Raw genomic sequence first — 16,161 nt, 5'->3', positions numbered from 1 at the left:
TGCCAGATATTTCTAAGTATTCTTTTGAGAAATGTCTATTCATGTCCTTTCCCCATTTTTTGGTAGGATTATTTGATTTTTGTTGCTGTTATTGTTGAGTTGTTTGAGTTCCTTATGTATTCTGGATATTAGTCCCTTGTCAGATGAGTAGTTTGCAAATATTTTCTCCCATTCAACAGGCTGTCTCTTCACTCTGCTGACTATTTTCTTTGCTGTGAAGAAGCTTTTTTGCTTAATATAATCCCATTTGTCTATTTTTATTTTTGTTGTCTGTGCTTTTGAGGTTTTAGCCAAAAATTCTTTGCCTAGACCAATGTCCTGAAGTATTTTCGCTATGTTTTTTTCTAGTAGTTTCACAATTTTGAGTCTTATGTTTAAGTTGTTAATCCATCTTGAGTTGATTTTTGTATCAGGTGGGGGTCTAGTTTCATTTTTTTGCATGTGGATATATAATTTTTCCAGCACCATTTATTGAAGAGACTGTCCTTTTCCCAATGTATGTTCTTGGTGCCATTGTCAAAAATCAATTGGCTGTAAATACATGGATTTATTTCTGGATTTTCTATTATGTTCCACCAGTCTATGTGTCTGTTTTTATACCAATACCATGCCATTTTATTTACTATAGCCTTGTAATATATTTTATAGTTAAGTTATGTGATGTCTCCAGCTTTGTTCTTTTTTGCTCAGGATTGCTTTGGCTATTTAGGTAGAGTTACTAATTCTTAACAAGTCATGTACCATTAAGCAAATGGAAGGTAGCTTAGGAAATCTTGCAGGTTTTAGTGCCCAGCCCAGACACAACAAGAGCTTATTAAGGCCCCCCAAGCAGCACACTAGAGTGATCATGGGATCGGCCCAGCAAATCTAAATACTACATGTTAGAATGCTATCCTTCTCTGATGACACCCCTAAAAGAGACATACAAGGGAATGTGTAGATGCTACAGCCTCAACTCAGCTAGAAATACTGGTCACCAGGCAATTACAAATCTTTCTTACCAGTTAACTAGTAAGAATTACTTAATTTTTACTAAATAATTTAATTTAACTATATCAGGCCTGATATAAATCTAATACCATGCTTTGGGTGATGAAAAGGGTATTGAAAAAATTGAAGGCATTCTCCATGTGTTCAAGAAGTTTATACAATGATTAGGGAAATTTATCTAACCATGGGAACCTATTAGCAAATAATAAAAGAGCAGTGGAAGCCTTGTTCCACGTCCAGGAAGACATTTGTGGTGTATTTTGAAATAGAGGGTTGGACCATATCAGTCATTGAATATGAAGTTATGATCAGAGAAGAAAAGTTGATAGGAAAGTAAGCATAAGAGACAATGAGTACTGACCATCTGGAATGAGGAAGAGCATGTCAAGGTAGCAATGAGAAAGAAGCTGTGTTTGTGGTTATTCACCCATTCATAATTCTATCTACACCTAGGCTTACGGGCCATAGGAAATTTATTGCTGGAGTGGAATGTTTCAAGTGAACTTCTGCCTTCCACAATTAAGGCCATTGGATAAGGATCATACTCTTAGAAGCAGTACTGAGCACAAACACACTATGTTCCTGGTGTTTGGTTCCTGAGAAACTTAAGAATCCAAGGATGGTTGTAGCAATAAAAGGATGTTTTCTTTTTCTGAGATATACTTAATGATAAAGAATTATCTGTTCTTTGAAATTCAAAGTTACCTCATTGTTCTGTATTTTATTTGCTGAATCTGGCAAGTATATAGAGGGGCGACCTCTATGGATAGTATTAACGCCTTAGCTTTAACAAGTAACACCAGGAGGCTCAATGCCCTGGAGCAGCTGCAAGAATGGGGCATATTGAGAGGATGCTGACTAGGGATTGAAAAAGAAAAACTGCTACTTATGAATACTGCCATCCTTGCTAAAAGCCGGAGAGCCCAGTGAGTCCCTTGTCCATAATGATAAAAAGTGACATTTTGATTGGAGTATCAAGAACAACCACCAAAACACTGTCCTCTTGGAACTGGGAACTGTTAAAATGCTAAGTTAATGAAAGGAAGAGGGCAGTGTGTTTGCTTTGTGTATGAGTTAGTATTAATAAGCTGTTTTAACAAGAGCTGCAATAAGAATTCAGTGGTTTACAAAGAGATAAAAATTTATTTCTCTGTCACCTAGTGTTTTGGGGAGTATATTGAAGACTAGTAAGGAGAAGTGTGTGTGTGTGGCGGGGGGTTCTCTTACAAAACTCTCTTACAGTCTCTTTAAGGACTTAGACTGACAGTGGTTCTACCGTCTTTAATGGGTGGCTTCTATGGTCACTTCGTTCATCTTTATTCCAGCCAGCAGAAACAGAAAAGCAAAAGCACATGAAAAAGCAAACGTGCACAATTTTATGGCAAACCATAAAATTCCCACACATGACTTTCATTGCAACAGCCCAGTCATGTGACCATACTAGTTGCAGAAGTGGCTGGGAAGTGTTATCTCAGCTACAATGCTATTACTCTGGAGAAAGGAGAACATGGAATTTTGGAGGACAGCTGGTTTTTGTCGCCACGTTTCTCATTATATACAAACTTGCAGTACAAGGCTTTGGGGTTGAACAGAAAGAAAAGGAAAACAGGGGACTATTTTAAATCTTAGAGGCAATTTTCCCCATCTTTTAACTCGAAAAAATATGGGGTAAGATAAGAGATAAGGGATCACATTCTGCAATGCCCTGAGTTGCTCTCAGTTCCTTTGCTTCTCCTGTGGAGTGGGAATGTTGTTGATTTGAATATGATTTTAGTATTTTAAGGAACATAATGACATGGCCACTGGATATAAGCCACACTATTTAACTGAAGATGCCACAATCTATTTTAATGCTAAAATAAAATGTAATGCATTGGATTTAACGAGATGATACGTTGTAATGGTATACTTTATGGTGATTCAAGTTCTTCTTGGTGTAATTTTGACTCTACATGAATTCCTCTTTACTCATGGGCTTCAGAACCTAGTATCAACATAAAATGAAAATCATCTGCCTGCAAAATAAATAAACATGCTATTTCTCCACAGTCATTAGGAGTTTGACTGTTGCATGTTTTAAATGTATTTAAAGTCTCATGTATTACAAGATACCAAGCTGGTTCTTCGCAAGTGGTGAGGCCTATAGGTAAACAAACGCAAGTAATTTACATGCTCATTAAAGGTGTCAGATAAAAGAAAATAGGAAAAATAGCGAACAGCTTTGAAGGGTAGTATTTGGTCCCCCTATCTTGAACAACTTTATTAAGATAATACAAATTAATGCTTACTTATCACCAAGAATGTATTTTCTTAACAGATTGGAAATCTGAATTGACCATACACATGAAAACATTGAATATATCTGATTACAATTGAAATATATACAGAGTACATGGCCAATAACAATCCTAAAGCAAGTTAATAGCCAATTATGTTTGAATCTCTTGAATGGCAAGGGAAATAGCCTTGCTTGTATTTAAATATGTATTCAAAATAGCATCTGTATTGATGACCATTCGAACACTAAATAAGCAAATAGCATTAGCTTGAGTAATAGAATACATCAAAATCACCCCAAGTCAAGCAACATACTAGTGACAGCCAAATGCCACATTTGCATTACTCAATTGTTGAAGTTATGGCTCAGAAATAACTCTTGGAATAAAACTTCAGTTGTACAGTTTGTGGCAGTGTTTAGTCCTGAGTAAACTGAGTTTTGTAGCACCTTCTAACTCTAGCCCTGATAAAGACAATGTGGTTTCATCCATATTGCTAGGGGGAAAAAAAACAAAACGAAACAGTAAAATGATCTTGGTGTAATAAAAGATTAATTTGAGGATAAGACCTTTCCTGAGTACTTGAGTAGATCATTTTTAACAAATAGCTGTGTTTATGTAAAGTTTTGTTTATTAATCTTTACGTCAACAACCTGTACCCTATGAATAATAAGCAGAAAAACATACAAGGTTGGTAGATTTTGAGAGTTATGTTTTGCTTTCTCTGGAATATCACTGAGAAGCTCTAGATATCATATTTTATTTATATAAACAGATACAGGGACAGTTTCTTCCCTTCTCTCCAGAAATAATATACAATGAGGATAAACATTGTAAGAACTTAAATGTGAAATATGAACAAATAAAAATAACTGGAAACTTCACATTTCTTTTGAGGCTTTACTGTACATTTCCAATACATAGATTTAACCTCCTGAAACAAGTCTTTCACCATAACCCTGACTAATACCTTGGTTCTAACTGGTTCTGGAATTCCTCCTGGCCCACTCAAGTCTTTCTCTTTTTTGTTGAGTTCCACACGTGGCTATTTGAATTTTGCTTGTCTTGTTATTTCCCTTCTTGGCTTTGGTAATCCAGCTACCACAATGAAATTCTTGGCTCTTAAATGCTTAGTGATATTGACTTGACGTCATTAAGCTGCTCCCTTTACTCAAACAACCCTAAGGAAGAATTAATAAAACATAGACACTATTTTGCTTCCCAAATTGCCTTTTGGTTTCAGTGACTTGGATTATAGCACTAGAGCAAAGAACCACTTTGTACCCCAACTCTGGCATTATTGCTTGGTTCTATTCATATATTACTGAAATCAAATGAATGTGGCTTGATAATATTGATCTTTTTGTGATTTTTACTGTTCACAATGACTAAAAATAGACTGAATTATTGAAACCACAAGTAGAAATGCAGTTGTAGCCTAACAAAAATATGAGCAATTTCTACTGATGGCATTCACAAAAATAACTATGAAATCATAATGTGCTTAAGTGAGAATCTATTTTTCTCTTAATCAAGCATGGTTCCATTATTTCAAATACTGAATATTTTATTCTATTTCATTTTTAATATAACACTTTATATTTATGACTAAATCATATCTAAATTTTGCTTTAAAAGTCAAATATATTACTCATATTTTAAATGTTCTTGAAAGTTCTTAAAATGGTTGCAATACATCTGTTTCTGACTGTGCTGGAAAAGTGGAAAAGCTAGTATCTGACAAATAGACCATTGGAATAAAATATAGATACCATAAACAGATTACACATATGTGATAACCTGATTTATGACATAGGTGCTGCTACAATGCTTTGGGGAAATGATGTTTTCAAAAACGGTGCTGGATCAATTGGCTATTCATCTGGAAAATATAAATCTTAACTCTTGCATTGTACCATATACAAAATCAATTGCAGATGGATTGTAGATAAAATGTAAAAGTTAAAAAATAAAACTCTTAGAAGACATCATAATAGAATATCTTAATGATTTAGGGGGTAGTCATAAATTATCTAAACTGGACAAAATTCATATCCAGAATATATCACAACTCCTACAAATCAGAAAAAAAGGTGGGGGAGATTTTTATTAGACAAAAGTTCTGCATCAACACTTCATACAAGAGTATATATAAATGTGCAATTAGTATGTGCTCAATATCATTAATCATAAGGAAAATGAAAATAACTTCACCACCACCAGAATGGCTAAAATTAGAAAAAAAGAATTAAAAAACAGAAATTACTGAGGATTGGGGGAAGATATGGAGCAACCTGCAATTTCAAATACGGCATGAGGAATGTGAATTAATACAGTCTCTCTATTAAACTGTTTGCCAGTGTCTACTAAAGTAGAATACAAACATACTTGGTGACCCAGCAATTGGACTCACAGTATGACTGGACATAACATTCCTGTACAAAGAAAGATATATATACACATATGTGTATATATATGTGTGTGTGTGTACAGCATACGGACAAACTCTTAAAGTATAAATTTCATCTCTTCCGCTTCCTAGTTGGGTAACCTTTGGCAAGTTACTTATCTAAGTTTGTAACGTATCATTAAATGAACATACTATGTACTTTATAGTGACTACACAAGAATCAAAATAGCACATATAAAGCACTTAAAACAATCCCTGTCACAAAATAAAAATTTAATAAATGTTAGCTATTCTTATTATTTTACTTTAGCACCATTATGTTGTATGAATCAGGTCTGTAAATTAACAATAAAAATAATGGTATTAGTATGTTATAGAATTTAGATAAGTCATTCATTGACCCTATTTCTCAGTTTTGAAGCCTGTGAAGTAGTAGTAGTAATACCAGTAGTAGTAGTAATGACAGTAGTAGTAGTAATGACAGTAGTAGTGTTAGTAATGACAGTAGTAGTAATAATAATAGTAGTAGTGACAGTAGTAGTAGTAATGACAGTAGTAATAGTAATGACAGTAGTAGTAGTAGTGACAGTAGTAGTAATAACAGTAGTGGTAGTAATGACAGTAGTAGTAGTAACAATAGTAGTAATAATGACAGTAGTGGTAGTAATGACAGTAGTAGTAGTAATAGCAATTACAACACCTGCCCAGTTGTCCACAACCCACGAAGTTGGACTCCATATTCTACACTGTTAGCCACTCTGTTCTATGGCCTTTTAGAAATACCTGTTAGTCAGGATGGGCTAGGGTCTGCTGTGGTAACAAGCAACCTCAGCATCTCAGTAGGATATAAGTTGAAAGTTTCTTTCTCACTCTTGCTGTGTATCCATTGTGGGTCAGCCATGGGCTCTGCCTGTTCACTCAGGCACCCAGGCTGACAGAAGGTCCATCCTGCCACGTGCTTCCATAATCAAAGCAGAGAGAAGAAAATGGGAGCTCTCAAAATTTTGCATAGAAGTATCCAGGCTCCTTCTGATCTCACAATTTTGGCCAAAGCAGATCACAGGGACATACCTAATCTCTTCAGATGGCAGGGAAATATAATCATACCAGGTGGTAGACAGCTGTAGTATTTGGTAAATAGCACTAAAAGCTATCATAAATACTAAGGGTATTATTTTCCTCAAATATGAAAATGAATATAGTAGTTCTAATTAAAATATAAAGAGCTATGTAGCTATTAAAAATGTTAGTTAGTCTAAAATTTTTCCCTCTAATGAGTATATATGTGGGATTTCATATTGGAACAAACATTAGTTATATTAACACTGTTTTATTATTTATCTCATTTTTCATTAATTTTAGTTTTGTGACTTGGATAATGAATATTTACTTCAAATGAAATTAATAAACCTCAATTATTAATTTTTTAAATTGCATGACTGAATATTATATTTTCTATTGTTATAATACTTAAACTTGGAAACTTTACCACCTAATAACTATACCTATATACAGAATGTGTGTCAAGACTTTATGTAATTAAGTAAGAATATGCTTAAATCAAGGCTTTTCAGTATATTTATGTTTAATCATTAAATTATTTTTATTAAAAATGATCCAATAATTGCAAAGTTCAATATCTAATTTGGAGCTACACATCATTGAAAAAGTGAATAATTTATAGGGAGCCAAAATAGGTAGTCTTTATGCATACCACTAAGCATGTTATGTGGAAGTCGTTTGATATGGTAAACTTATATAACAAAGTGAAAACAATGTGCAAGATGAGTGTAATAAAATAATTAGTCATAACAATAAGTGGGCTGGATTAACAGAGATAACTGGGAAAGTAAATTGTCTTCTTTGACCTGCCAGAAAATTCACAGATGATACTTACTTATACATTTAAAGGTGGAATGTCATCAGATAATAAAAATATGAAAACCCTTGTTTACCAGAAAAAAAAAGCATGCTTCTTTTGGATGCATTGTTCGTTCCTGAGTGCCAGGGCTCTCCACAAGGCAAAGAACACAAGTCCTCAATAGCAATATATTAAGGTACAAAAATATATTGAAAAGCTGAAAGATACAGCTATGCTTTAGTTCTTCCAATAAGAACATAAGCAGTCTATTGGGAGCAATATGTATGAAAAACACCACCATGTAGGGTTTTAAGTTGGCAAAAGTTCACTTCATAAATAGTAATGAAAAGTTAAAAAAAAAAAACTCCCTAACAACTTAATAAGGCTACTACATTACTAGAAGTATTAAAACAAATTCTAAATGCATTACTAGAAGGATTATACTTGTACCCAACTGGCAAAAACTGCAAAGTCTGGTAACATCAAGTGTTGGCAAGGCTATGGAGAAACAAGAACTCTGGAAGCACAGCCAGTGGGAATTGTACCTATTTGCTACTGTCTCCCACACTGGCCAGACTATATCTGCGATGGTAAATTTAATTCTAAGTACCTTATAAGAGAGATTTTCTCTTTCTTTCTTTTGTGTGTGTGTGTGTGTGTGTGTGTTAAAGATTTGAAAATTTCTTTTCAAAATACAAATTGATGAGGAGGCTTATTGTGGAAAATCAATAAAAACTCAGCTTGAACGAGGAAGGGATGGCGGGTGGAAGAGGAGGCTACTAAAGCCCAAACCCTTTCTTCCATGAGACTTTGTTGTGAAAACCACCAAGCTAGAGAATGTCATTAGGACTGTGAAGAGGAAACCATATCAGTAACAGACAGTTAAAGAAGTGAAGTTCAGCCCAGGGAGGAGAGGTGGACTTGATGGCTGATCTTGAATGTTTACAGAAAGGATTTCTGAGTGGGAAGGATGATGTATTCTGTGCTGCTGATGTGAACAAAACTAGAACCATGGAAAGGGAGTTACGTGATTTAAGGGAAATAAGAATTTTGTGATGACGGATGTGGCCACCTAATACATGGTGGTCTCAGAAAGCAAAGGGCTCATGACTGGAAGCATCAGTGATGGTTGACTGCGTCCTTATCAAGGAGGATGTGGGTGGGATTCTTGCCTTAGGAATGGCATTAGGATAGAGGACGTCTAGGTCTCTTGCCTTCTATGTGGGTCCATATGGTATTGATGTTGATGGACAAAACATGTAAGAGTCCACCATGATGACACTGGCCCCACTGATACGAAACAAAGCCACTACCAGCATCAGCCACCCCTCAATCCACCTGGTTGTCTTTTTTTCAGCTTCATTTTTTCTTCTAAATGCAGTTCTTAAGTTCTTAGATGCTGTTTCTTACTGGGCCTACTGTTCTTTCTTTTCTGTAAACCTTTCACTTTAAGGTAAGCAAGAGGGATAAATGCTGACAAGATGAGTAAAGGTCAAGTGATATAAAATTCTCATCCACTAGTACTGGCAATCAATTGTAATCATTCTTAGGGTTGTTAGTCCCTCAAGCATCTTCATTAATCAGCTCTCTATTCATTCTTCCCACATCTTCTAGCTCAAATTTGCTTAACATCATACTTTGTTGGAAGGAATGCCTCATAGCAATGAAAAAAGACGAGTATTTTTAGCATATTAGTCGGCAACTGTTTCAGTTAAATACCTCTCCACCAATGCTGTACTACATTGATCAATTTTTTAAGAAACGGCTAAATGAAGATATTAATTATTTGTATGTGGTGCATATGCTCTCATACACACCATTATATTTTAATTTACTTTTTAATGAGTAAGCCAATATGATTTTATAATTATTTCCCATCTGGCATGCCTGCTAATAAAGAAAAGAAATCCACTAATTCATGCCATTTTGAATTTAACCTCTTTTTTGTACTTTCTAGTTGCATCGTTCTCAAGGAAATCAAATAAGAAAAAATGGATTTAACCTCCCTGCATTTTAATATACACACATAACCATTTAGTGTGGGAGAGAAGTGAAACACTTATTTTTGGAGGTCTTAACAATATGAAAACAGAATATGTACATAGTTTTCTCTTGATTATGTGTCTTTCTTTTAATCGTACTATGTAAAACTGAAACACAACAAGGCAATTGTTATTATGAAAAATAATTGTCATCTGAATGAACAGAGAAGTCAATTATATTCTGCTTCAATTTGGTGGGTATATTATGACCAATTTGGGGGGAATTCTGTAAACCACACTGAGTGTGTCCAGTAATTCTCTATTGCCCTGCTCATTTACTCATTGCACATGATACCTGTGCCATGTGCCACAAAGGATTGTTTATGCATATACAAACCAGACAGTAGGCTTTCTAGGTGGCAAATCCTTTTCAGTTAATTTGCTATGGATTTTTAAAATTCAAATTCTGTGTGTGTTTTCTACTTATGGACAATTGTGCAAATTGATAATAGAATTAACAGAAAAATGACTTATAAAAATGTATACATTAAAGAATAGATTTCTGTGTGTTTTTCAACTTTATGTTATATTTATGCTTTCTAGTTGTCTCAAAATGAAAGCTATACTGCTGCCTTTCAGGTGGGTTATGGATTGTCTGGAGGAGACCATATTCTTATTATAATATTTAAATAAGTCACTATAATATTTGAATTAGCCAAAAATAGAAAAATCTTAAAGGAAGAGAGAGATAGCCACATGGGGAGGAGCAGCTCACAAACATCCAATGTTTGTGAAGATCTACTTTGTTCCTGTGATTTTCTCATCAGGGTATCAGATCTGGAATGCTCTTTTCTTCCTCATCACAATCTTATATATTTTATTCTGTCTTCCTTCATGCTCAAAGAAGAACTTGTACTACCCATCTCTATCCTTCTGTTTGAGGGAATATTTACAAATGTTGAGTTCTCCTGGTTTTTGAACAATACCCCTGCGTCCTTGTCACTGGAGAGAAAGCAGAGTGAGTTCTCAGTTGTTCCTGAACAAAGTTTAGTCCTTGTATTTCCAGAATCAAAGACAGTTCATTTCCCTACATTTAATTCTTTGACTCTGATTTAATATTCTTTTACCTGGGCGTGCTGATGCTGAATTGGATCTAAGGACTACAATCAGAAATGCATTTCCTTGCATCAACCTATTGTTATTTCCTCTAAAATATATTTAGAAGTTCAGCAATCATTTAGATAATGGAAAGCAAATGGAATTGAGTGTCAAAAGATATCCTGTCTCTCTGTTGCTATCTGAATGACTTCAAGCAATTTGTTTAAATCTTCTGAGTCATTGGTAAAATGAAAGTTATGGTAGTCTACCTGAAAGAGATGGCATGGGAAAAATACAAATTAATTAATTTAAAAAAATTTTTTGTTAATACACCAAAACTGTGTTTATTCTTATGTGTATGATAAAAGTAGTTTTTTATTTTGAAATCAGCTATCCAAAAATGATAAAAATGATTGGATAAACGTAGACCTTGCAAAATTTTACCATAGTCCTGGAAATCTTAGAATATGATAAATATTGAGATTTTTCTCCCTGAAAATAAACCTATAAGTATTGAAGTATTTTAAAAATAAATTTGCATGTATAGATTTTTAAAAAATCATTTATTCTTTTACTATTATCTCTATTTGTGTCATAATCACTTCTTTTAAAATCTAACTTTAGCTTATTTCTTTTCATCCAGTTAACTCAATTGAATAAAAAATTATTTTTTAAAAGCCTTCTAAACTGATATTCTGTTATGACTCATCCAAGAAAATACCTGTTCTATTCAGAAGTCTCAACCTCTATTTTGTTCTTTGGTCAACCACATAGTTAACCACACGGCTTTAAAGATGTTTGCCGTATCAATCAACAATATGTCACTTACTTCATTCACTCTTCCATTCATGGGGGTACCCCAGGTATGTGGATGATGGCAGTGGGCTTTCTGTAAAATTTATGGTAGACCTGATGATCAGTTAGTAAATGTACAAGGAATGTGTCTCCTCAATTTTATAATATATTTATGGACTTACCTCAGCCTATGTTGTCAAAACCAAAGATCACCACAGGGCTTACTAAACAACTCTGGAGTTCTCATTCATGAGAACCTAAATGCTTTACCTGAGCTTCCTTTTGGAAACCATGAAATTAAAATCTCTGCTTTATTTCAAAGTTAGTAACCTGAGCTGTTAAATTCCTTTTCTAATGCAGAAGTGCATAAGCCTAGAAAGTTAAAGAGGAAGAATGAAGAGTTTACATGCTACTTTCTCAGGCTGATGGATTCACTGTGCTCCTGTATGCTCCTTGTTGGCCATACTTCAATGATGCATTGGTGCTTTGCCACAATTGCATTTTTACTCTGCAGTAGAAATCACCTGGGATTATTTTCATCCTGTGGGAATGCTTTATCCATTAGCCTCATCCTTTCATATCCTCAGTATTAATAATCTAGATTTTTTGATAGAAATATGACTTGTAATATTGCCATTCTGAAAGTTAAATCATTCACAATAGACTACAGAACTATTGTTTTCTTTTTGGGTCACCCAGAACTTGTTTTCAGACCTGGGATGAGACTAGTCTCTATTAAGGCACCAAAACACAATGCACGGAATTGGAAATCAGGAGACGTGGATTTGAGTCTTGTTTTTTCATTAACTCACTGAGAAATTTAATACTGTGCTTCAATTTTATCATCTGTGTGACCATGGGAAAGTCACCTGACCTCATTTATGCCTCAATTTCCTCATCTGTAAGAGGAGATAATAGAAATGACTTCCTCTTAGCATTGTTGTAAGGAGTCCATGAGATTATGACTGATAGAGGGCTTAGAGTTATACTGGGCTCATACTAAGAACCCATGTGTTATCTATAATAACAGTAGTCTGTTTTGTCATAACGCTTATATATCTTACCTCACAAGGCTATAATGAAAATCAAATGATATGTGTTGTATTAGTTCTTTATTTCTGCATAGCAAATGGACTCAAATTTAGCTGAAAACAACACTTGTTTGCTATCTGCCAGTTTCTGTAGGTCAGGAATCCAGGGATGGCTTAGCTGAATTCCCTATTGAGGAATTCAAAAGGTTGAAATCAAGGGGTCAGCTGAGTTGTATTGCTTTCAGAAGCTCAGGATCCTCTCTTTCAAGCTCATGTGGCTGTTGGAAGCATACATTTTCTGTGGTTGCAGGACTAAGATCCCCATTTTCTTGCTAGATGTCAGCTAGTGGTTGCTCTCAGCAACTAGAGGCTGCCTGCTGCTCCCTGCCATGTGGCCCTCTCCTGGGCGAGCAGAAGCATGTCTCACTGACTTCCCATCCCTTGCCACCAGTTGAAGAAAACTCCCTGCTTGCTTTACAGGGCTTTCCCAATTGGGTCAGGCCACCCAGAAAAACCTCCCTTTTGCCATGTAATATAACCAATCATGGACTGACATGTCAACATGTTCATAGGTTTTACCCTCACAAGAAGAAGTGATCGTATGAGGGCAAGGGTTACCAGGATTTATCTTAGAATTCTGCCTTCCACAAATGTGAGCATGAAGTGAAAAATAAAAACGTCATACAAATATAAAGTGAACATTATCATGAGTATTTTTATCATTGTCATCATCATGATCATTATGATATCAACAAATTCTTTTTTTGTTATTTGTTTTAGAGGCAAGTCCTCATTATGTTACTCAGGCTAGAGTGCAGTGCAGTGCAGTGGCTATTAATAGACACAAGCATAGTGCACTATAGCCTCGAACTCTTGGGCTCAAATGATCCTGCTACCTCAGCTTTCCGAATGGCTGGGACTACAGGTGCTCACCTCTGCACCTGGCACATCCACAAATTCTTAACGTCATATAACACTGTTCTACTTATTTTCAGTGATTTAAACTAGCTGTAAAGAGTATCCCAGTTCATCTGATAATTATGTACCTTGGAGCTTAGCCTTGACTTCATAATTCCTTGAATTCCTAGTCTTATTGACTAAGATATTTATTTCCTGCATTGCCTCCTTTGATCCTTGACTAACTGAACCAAAGGAAGTCTCCAAAAATAAAGTTCCATGGAAAAATCTCTTTCTGTTGGAATCACCAGTCTATAAAATGCTCAACAATTATCACCCTTACATGTGTGCACTAATTCTAAAATTCCCTGTAGCCTGATTGTACTCAATCTTAAAACAAATTAAGGTAGTATTTTCCAATGCTTTAATGATATTTAAGCCATGAACTAAAAAGATAGTCTCAGAGATGTTTACTCATAAACAGCAGGAGTAAGCTTAAGATAGCCCATTTGACAATGGCTTTATCATTTGACCAGCACTCATGAGGACCTTGTATATTGCAAAAAGCTTAATAATATACACCTAAAGACTGATTTAGGGAAAGGTTGAAAGTGATTATATCTTCCATTAAAATAGAATGAGGAAATTTAACCTAGAAATCTAAACAGGAAATTGCTCGTATTTTGATAATAGGAGTGCCTTCGTGGAAAGAATGAATTCCATATTCACATAGAGATTAGTAAACCTTCTGTAGACAGAATTAAGTAGTTTTGCGTAAAATAAGGAAAAAAGGCTTCAAATTATATATGTTTAAGATTGTTCTGCCATCGTTGGCAATATGTTCTTCAGTGAATTATTTTTTCTTCCTGTGACTCAGTTTCTGCCTCTTTAGCATAGAAATAATACTGCCTACTTTAGGAGAGTCTTTAAGATTAAATGAAATAACCTATGCCAAGCTCTTAGAACAATGTCTGGTACAGAGTGAGCACTTAGTAAGTGATGACTATTATTGCATTGCTATGATTATTTATTTTAATTATCTTAACACATGGCTCTATGTCTGCAACATATTAAGTGCTCAGAAAATATTACTTTCTTAACCCTTCTTCAATATCTGTTGTTGAGTTAAACTGTAACTGTCAAGAAGAGTATTTTGGGTATGATCAATCTGAAATAGGGTAGGTTACCATTTGCCTAAATTTATCTAACTTTATACAATTTTCTTCCTCTCTTCCTCCCTGCCTGCTTGCCTGCCTCCCTTCTTTCTTTTCTTCACTTTCCTTCCTTCCTTTTTCTTCTCCCTGTCTTTCCTTTCTTTCTCAATCTTTTATTCCCAAGCAGATATTATTTTAAATTTTCGAACAACTTATGTCAGCAAATCTGGCCAAGTTATCTTTGAAGCAAGATCAATTTGCATCCACTATGTCACAACCTGGTTCATCATCGACTTAATCGCTGCCCTGCCTTTTGACCTCCTGTATGCTTTCAACGTCACAGTGGTGAGTAAGGAGCTCCCTTCCACATGGCCCTTAAAGTTGGTTTATATTTACATGTTTAGGTTTTAAATGTTTGTGGCAATATGTGCTTCCAGGGTTTTGTGCCTTCTTTAGTAAAGACACCCAGGTGCCCAATGATGCATAGTCAAGATTCTCCAGTTGAGGAAGTTACTTCCTTTTGAAATTTCCATTACCTGTTTCCACTTATTTAAAAAACCCAGAACTAGGAAATACAAAAAGCCTGAATTTTCGTAAATATTAATTCACTAAACAAATCCTTTGATAAGAAAACCATCTATAAGAATTTAAGCATCACTTTATGTTACCTAGGCAGATAATTGCCCCAAGAATTTGGTGGAGACTTTGAACATTTTTTTCTCCTTTTATGACCTTTAACTGTCTACTTCTTGAGTATTTCATTATTCGTTGGCAAAACTAGCTGAAGACTGATCAAGGTAGAAAGAAATTCCAAAATTAAAAGAAGGGAATTCAACCATTTCTTAAAATTCTTGTAAACATATTAGATGGGGCAGAAACCTAAATCACACGACTGACATAAAACTTGATAATTCTCCTGAATTTGCATTAATACTTGTACTTTCTCCTCTTTCTTGCTCTAAATCTCTTATCCCCATGTCTCCTCACAGGAAAAAAAGTATGCCCACTTGTAGTAGAGGTATTTTTACTATTTAATGATTGGATTTTTAAAAGTATTAAGTGCTTCCTTATAGAGAAACTTTTAAGGAGGCCATTTGTATGGACCATTATGCAATTTTCCACTAGAGTAACCAATTTTAGCATGTAAAAATTTACTAAACATTAGTTCAAATTAAATAAATTTCCTAGTCAATTGACAACTCCCCATAAAAATTATATTCTTTCTCAAAAATTTAGTGGAGTAGTTTCCAATATTAAAGTAATCAAATGTTTCAAATACAGTTATTGTTGACTTCCGAATGAACATAGAACTATGATCCTGACTCATTAGTACAGATTTGTGCATTTGTTAATTGCCTACACAATAGTATTTTTCTTTTCTTTGTCTTTCTTTTTTCATTTTAAGTTGGGAGGTTGAGAGTGTCAGCATCTTTAAGAGGTTTATGATTCAACTGAAAGGAAAGCTCCTGGAAAAAATCTAGTATATATCAATCAGTGCTACATTGAATTGTTTTCCAGGTTTTCTAAAGTGCTTTTTAAGATTGAGTTTGACTAGATAAATGTAGTATAATGAAAGTATAATGACTTAAAACAAGGCCTTTTCAAGACTGCAAAAGAAATCCAAAGTAAGTAATTCACAAAAGGTTAAAAAAAATTTCCAAATTCTC

At 34.6% G+C, this 16,161-nt stretch overlaps 1 protein-coding gene across 1 annotated transcript in view; it reads left to right on the top strand.

Moving 5' to 3' along the window:
• The window catches only part of KCNH8 (potassium channel, voltage gated eag related subfamily H, member 8), a 458,661-nt gene that overhangs the window by 267,791 nt on the left and 174,709 nt on the right, over window positions 1–16,161 (top strand). The window contains exon 6 of the mRNA XM_012663182.1: window positions 14,682–14,839. Within this exon, the coding sequence (XP_012518636.1) occupies window positions 14,682–14,839 (158 nt within the window). The remainder of the gene's footprint in view (window positions 1–14,681; window positions 14,840–16,161) is intronic.

This window comes from Propithecus coquereli, unplaced genomic scaffold (assembly GCF_000956105.1).
Source record: "Propithecus coquereli isolate 6110/MARCELLA unplaced genomic scaffold, Pcoq_1.0 Scaffold12, whole genome shotgun sequence".
Classification (NCBI taxonomy): Eukaryota; Metazoa; Chordata; class Mammalia; order Primates; family Indriidae; genus Propithecus; species Propithecus coquereli.
The sequence above is the reverse complement of the archived record's forward strand: the minus strand, read 5'-3'. Positions and strand labels throughout refer to the sequence as shown.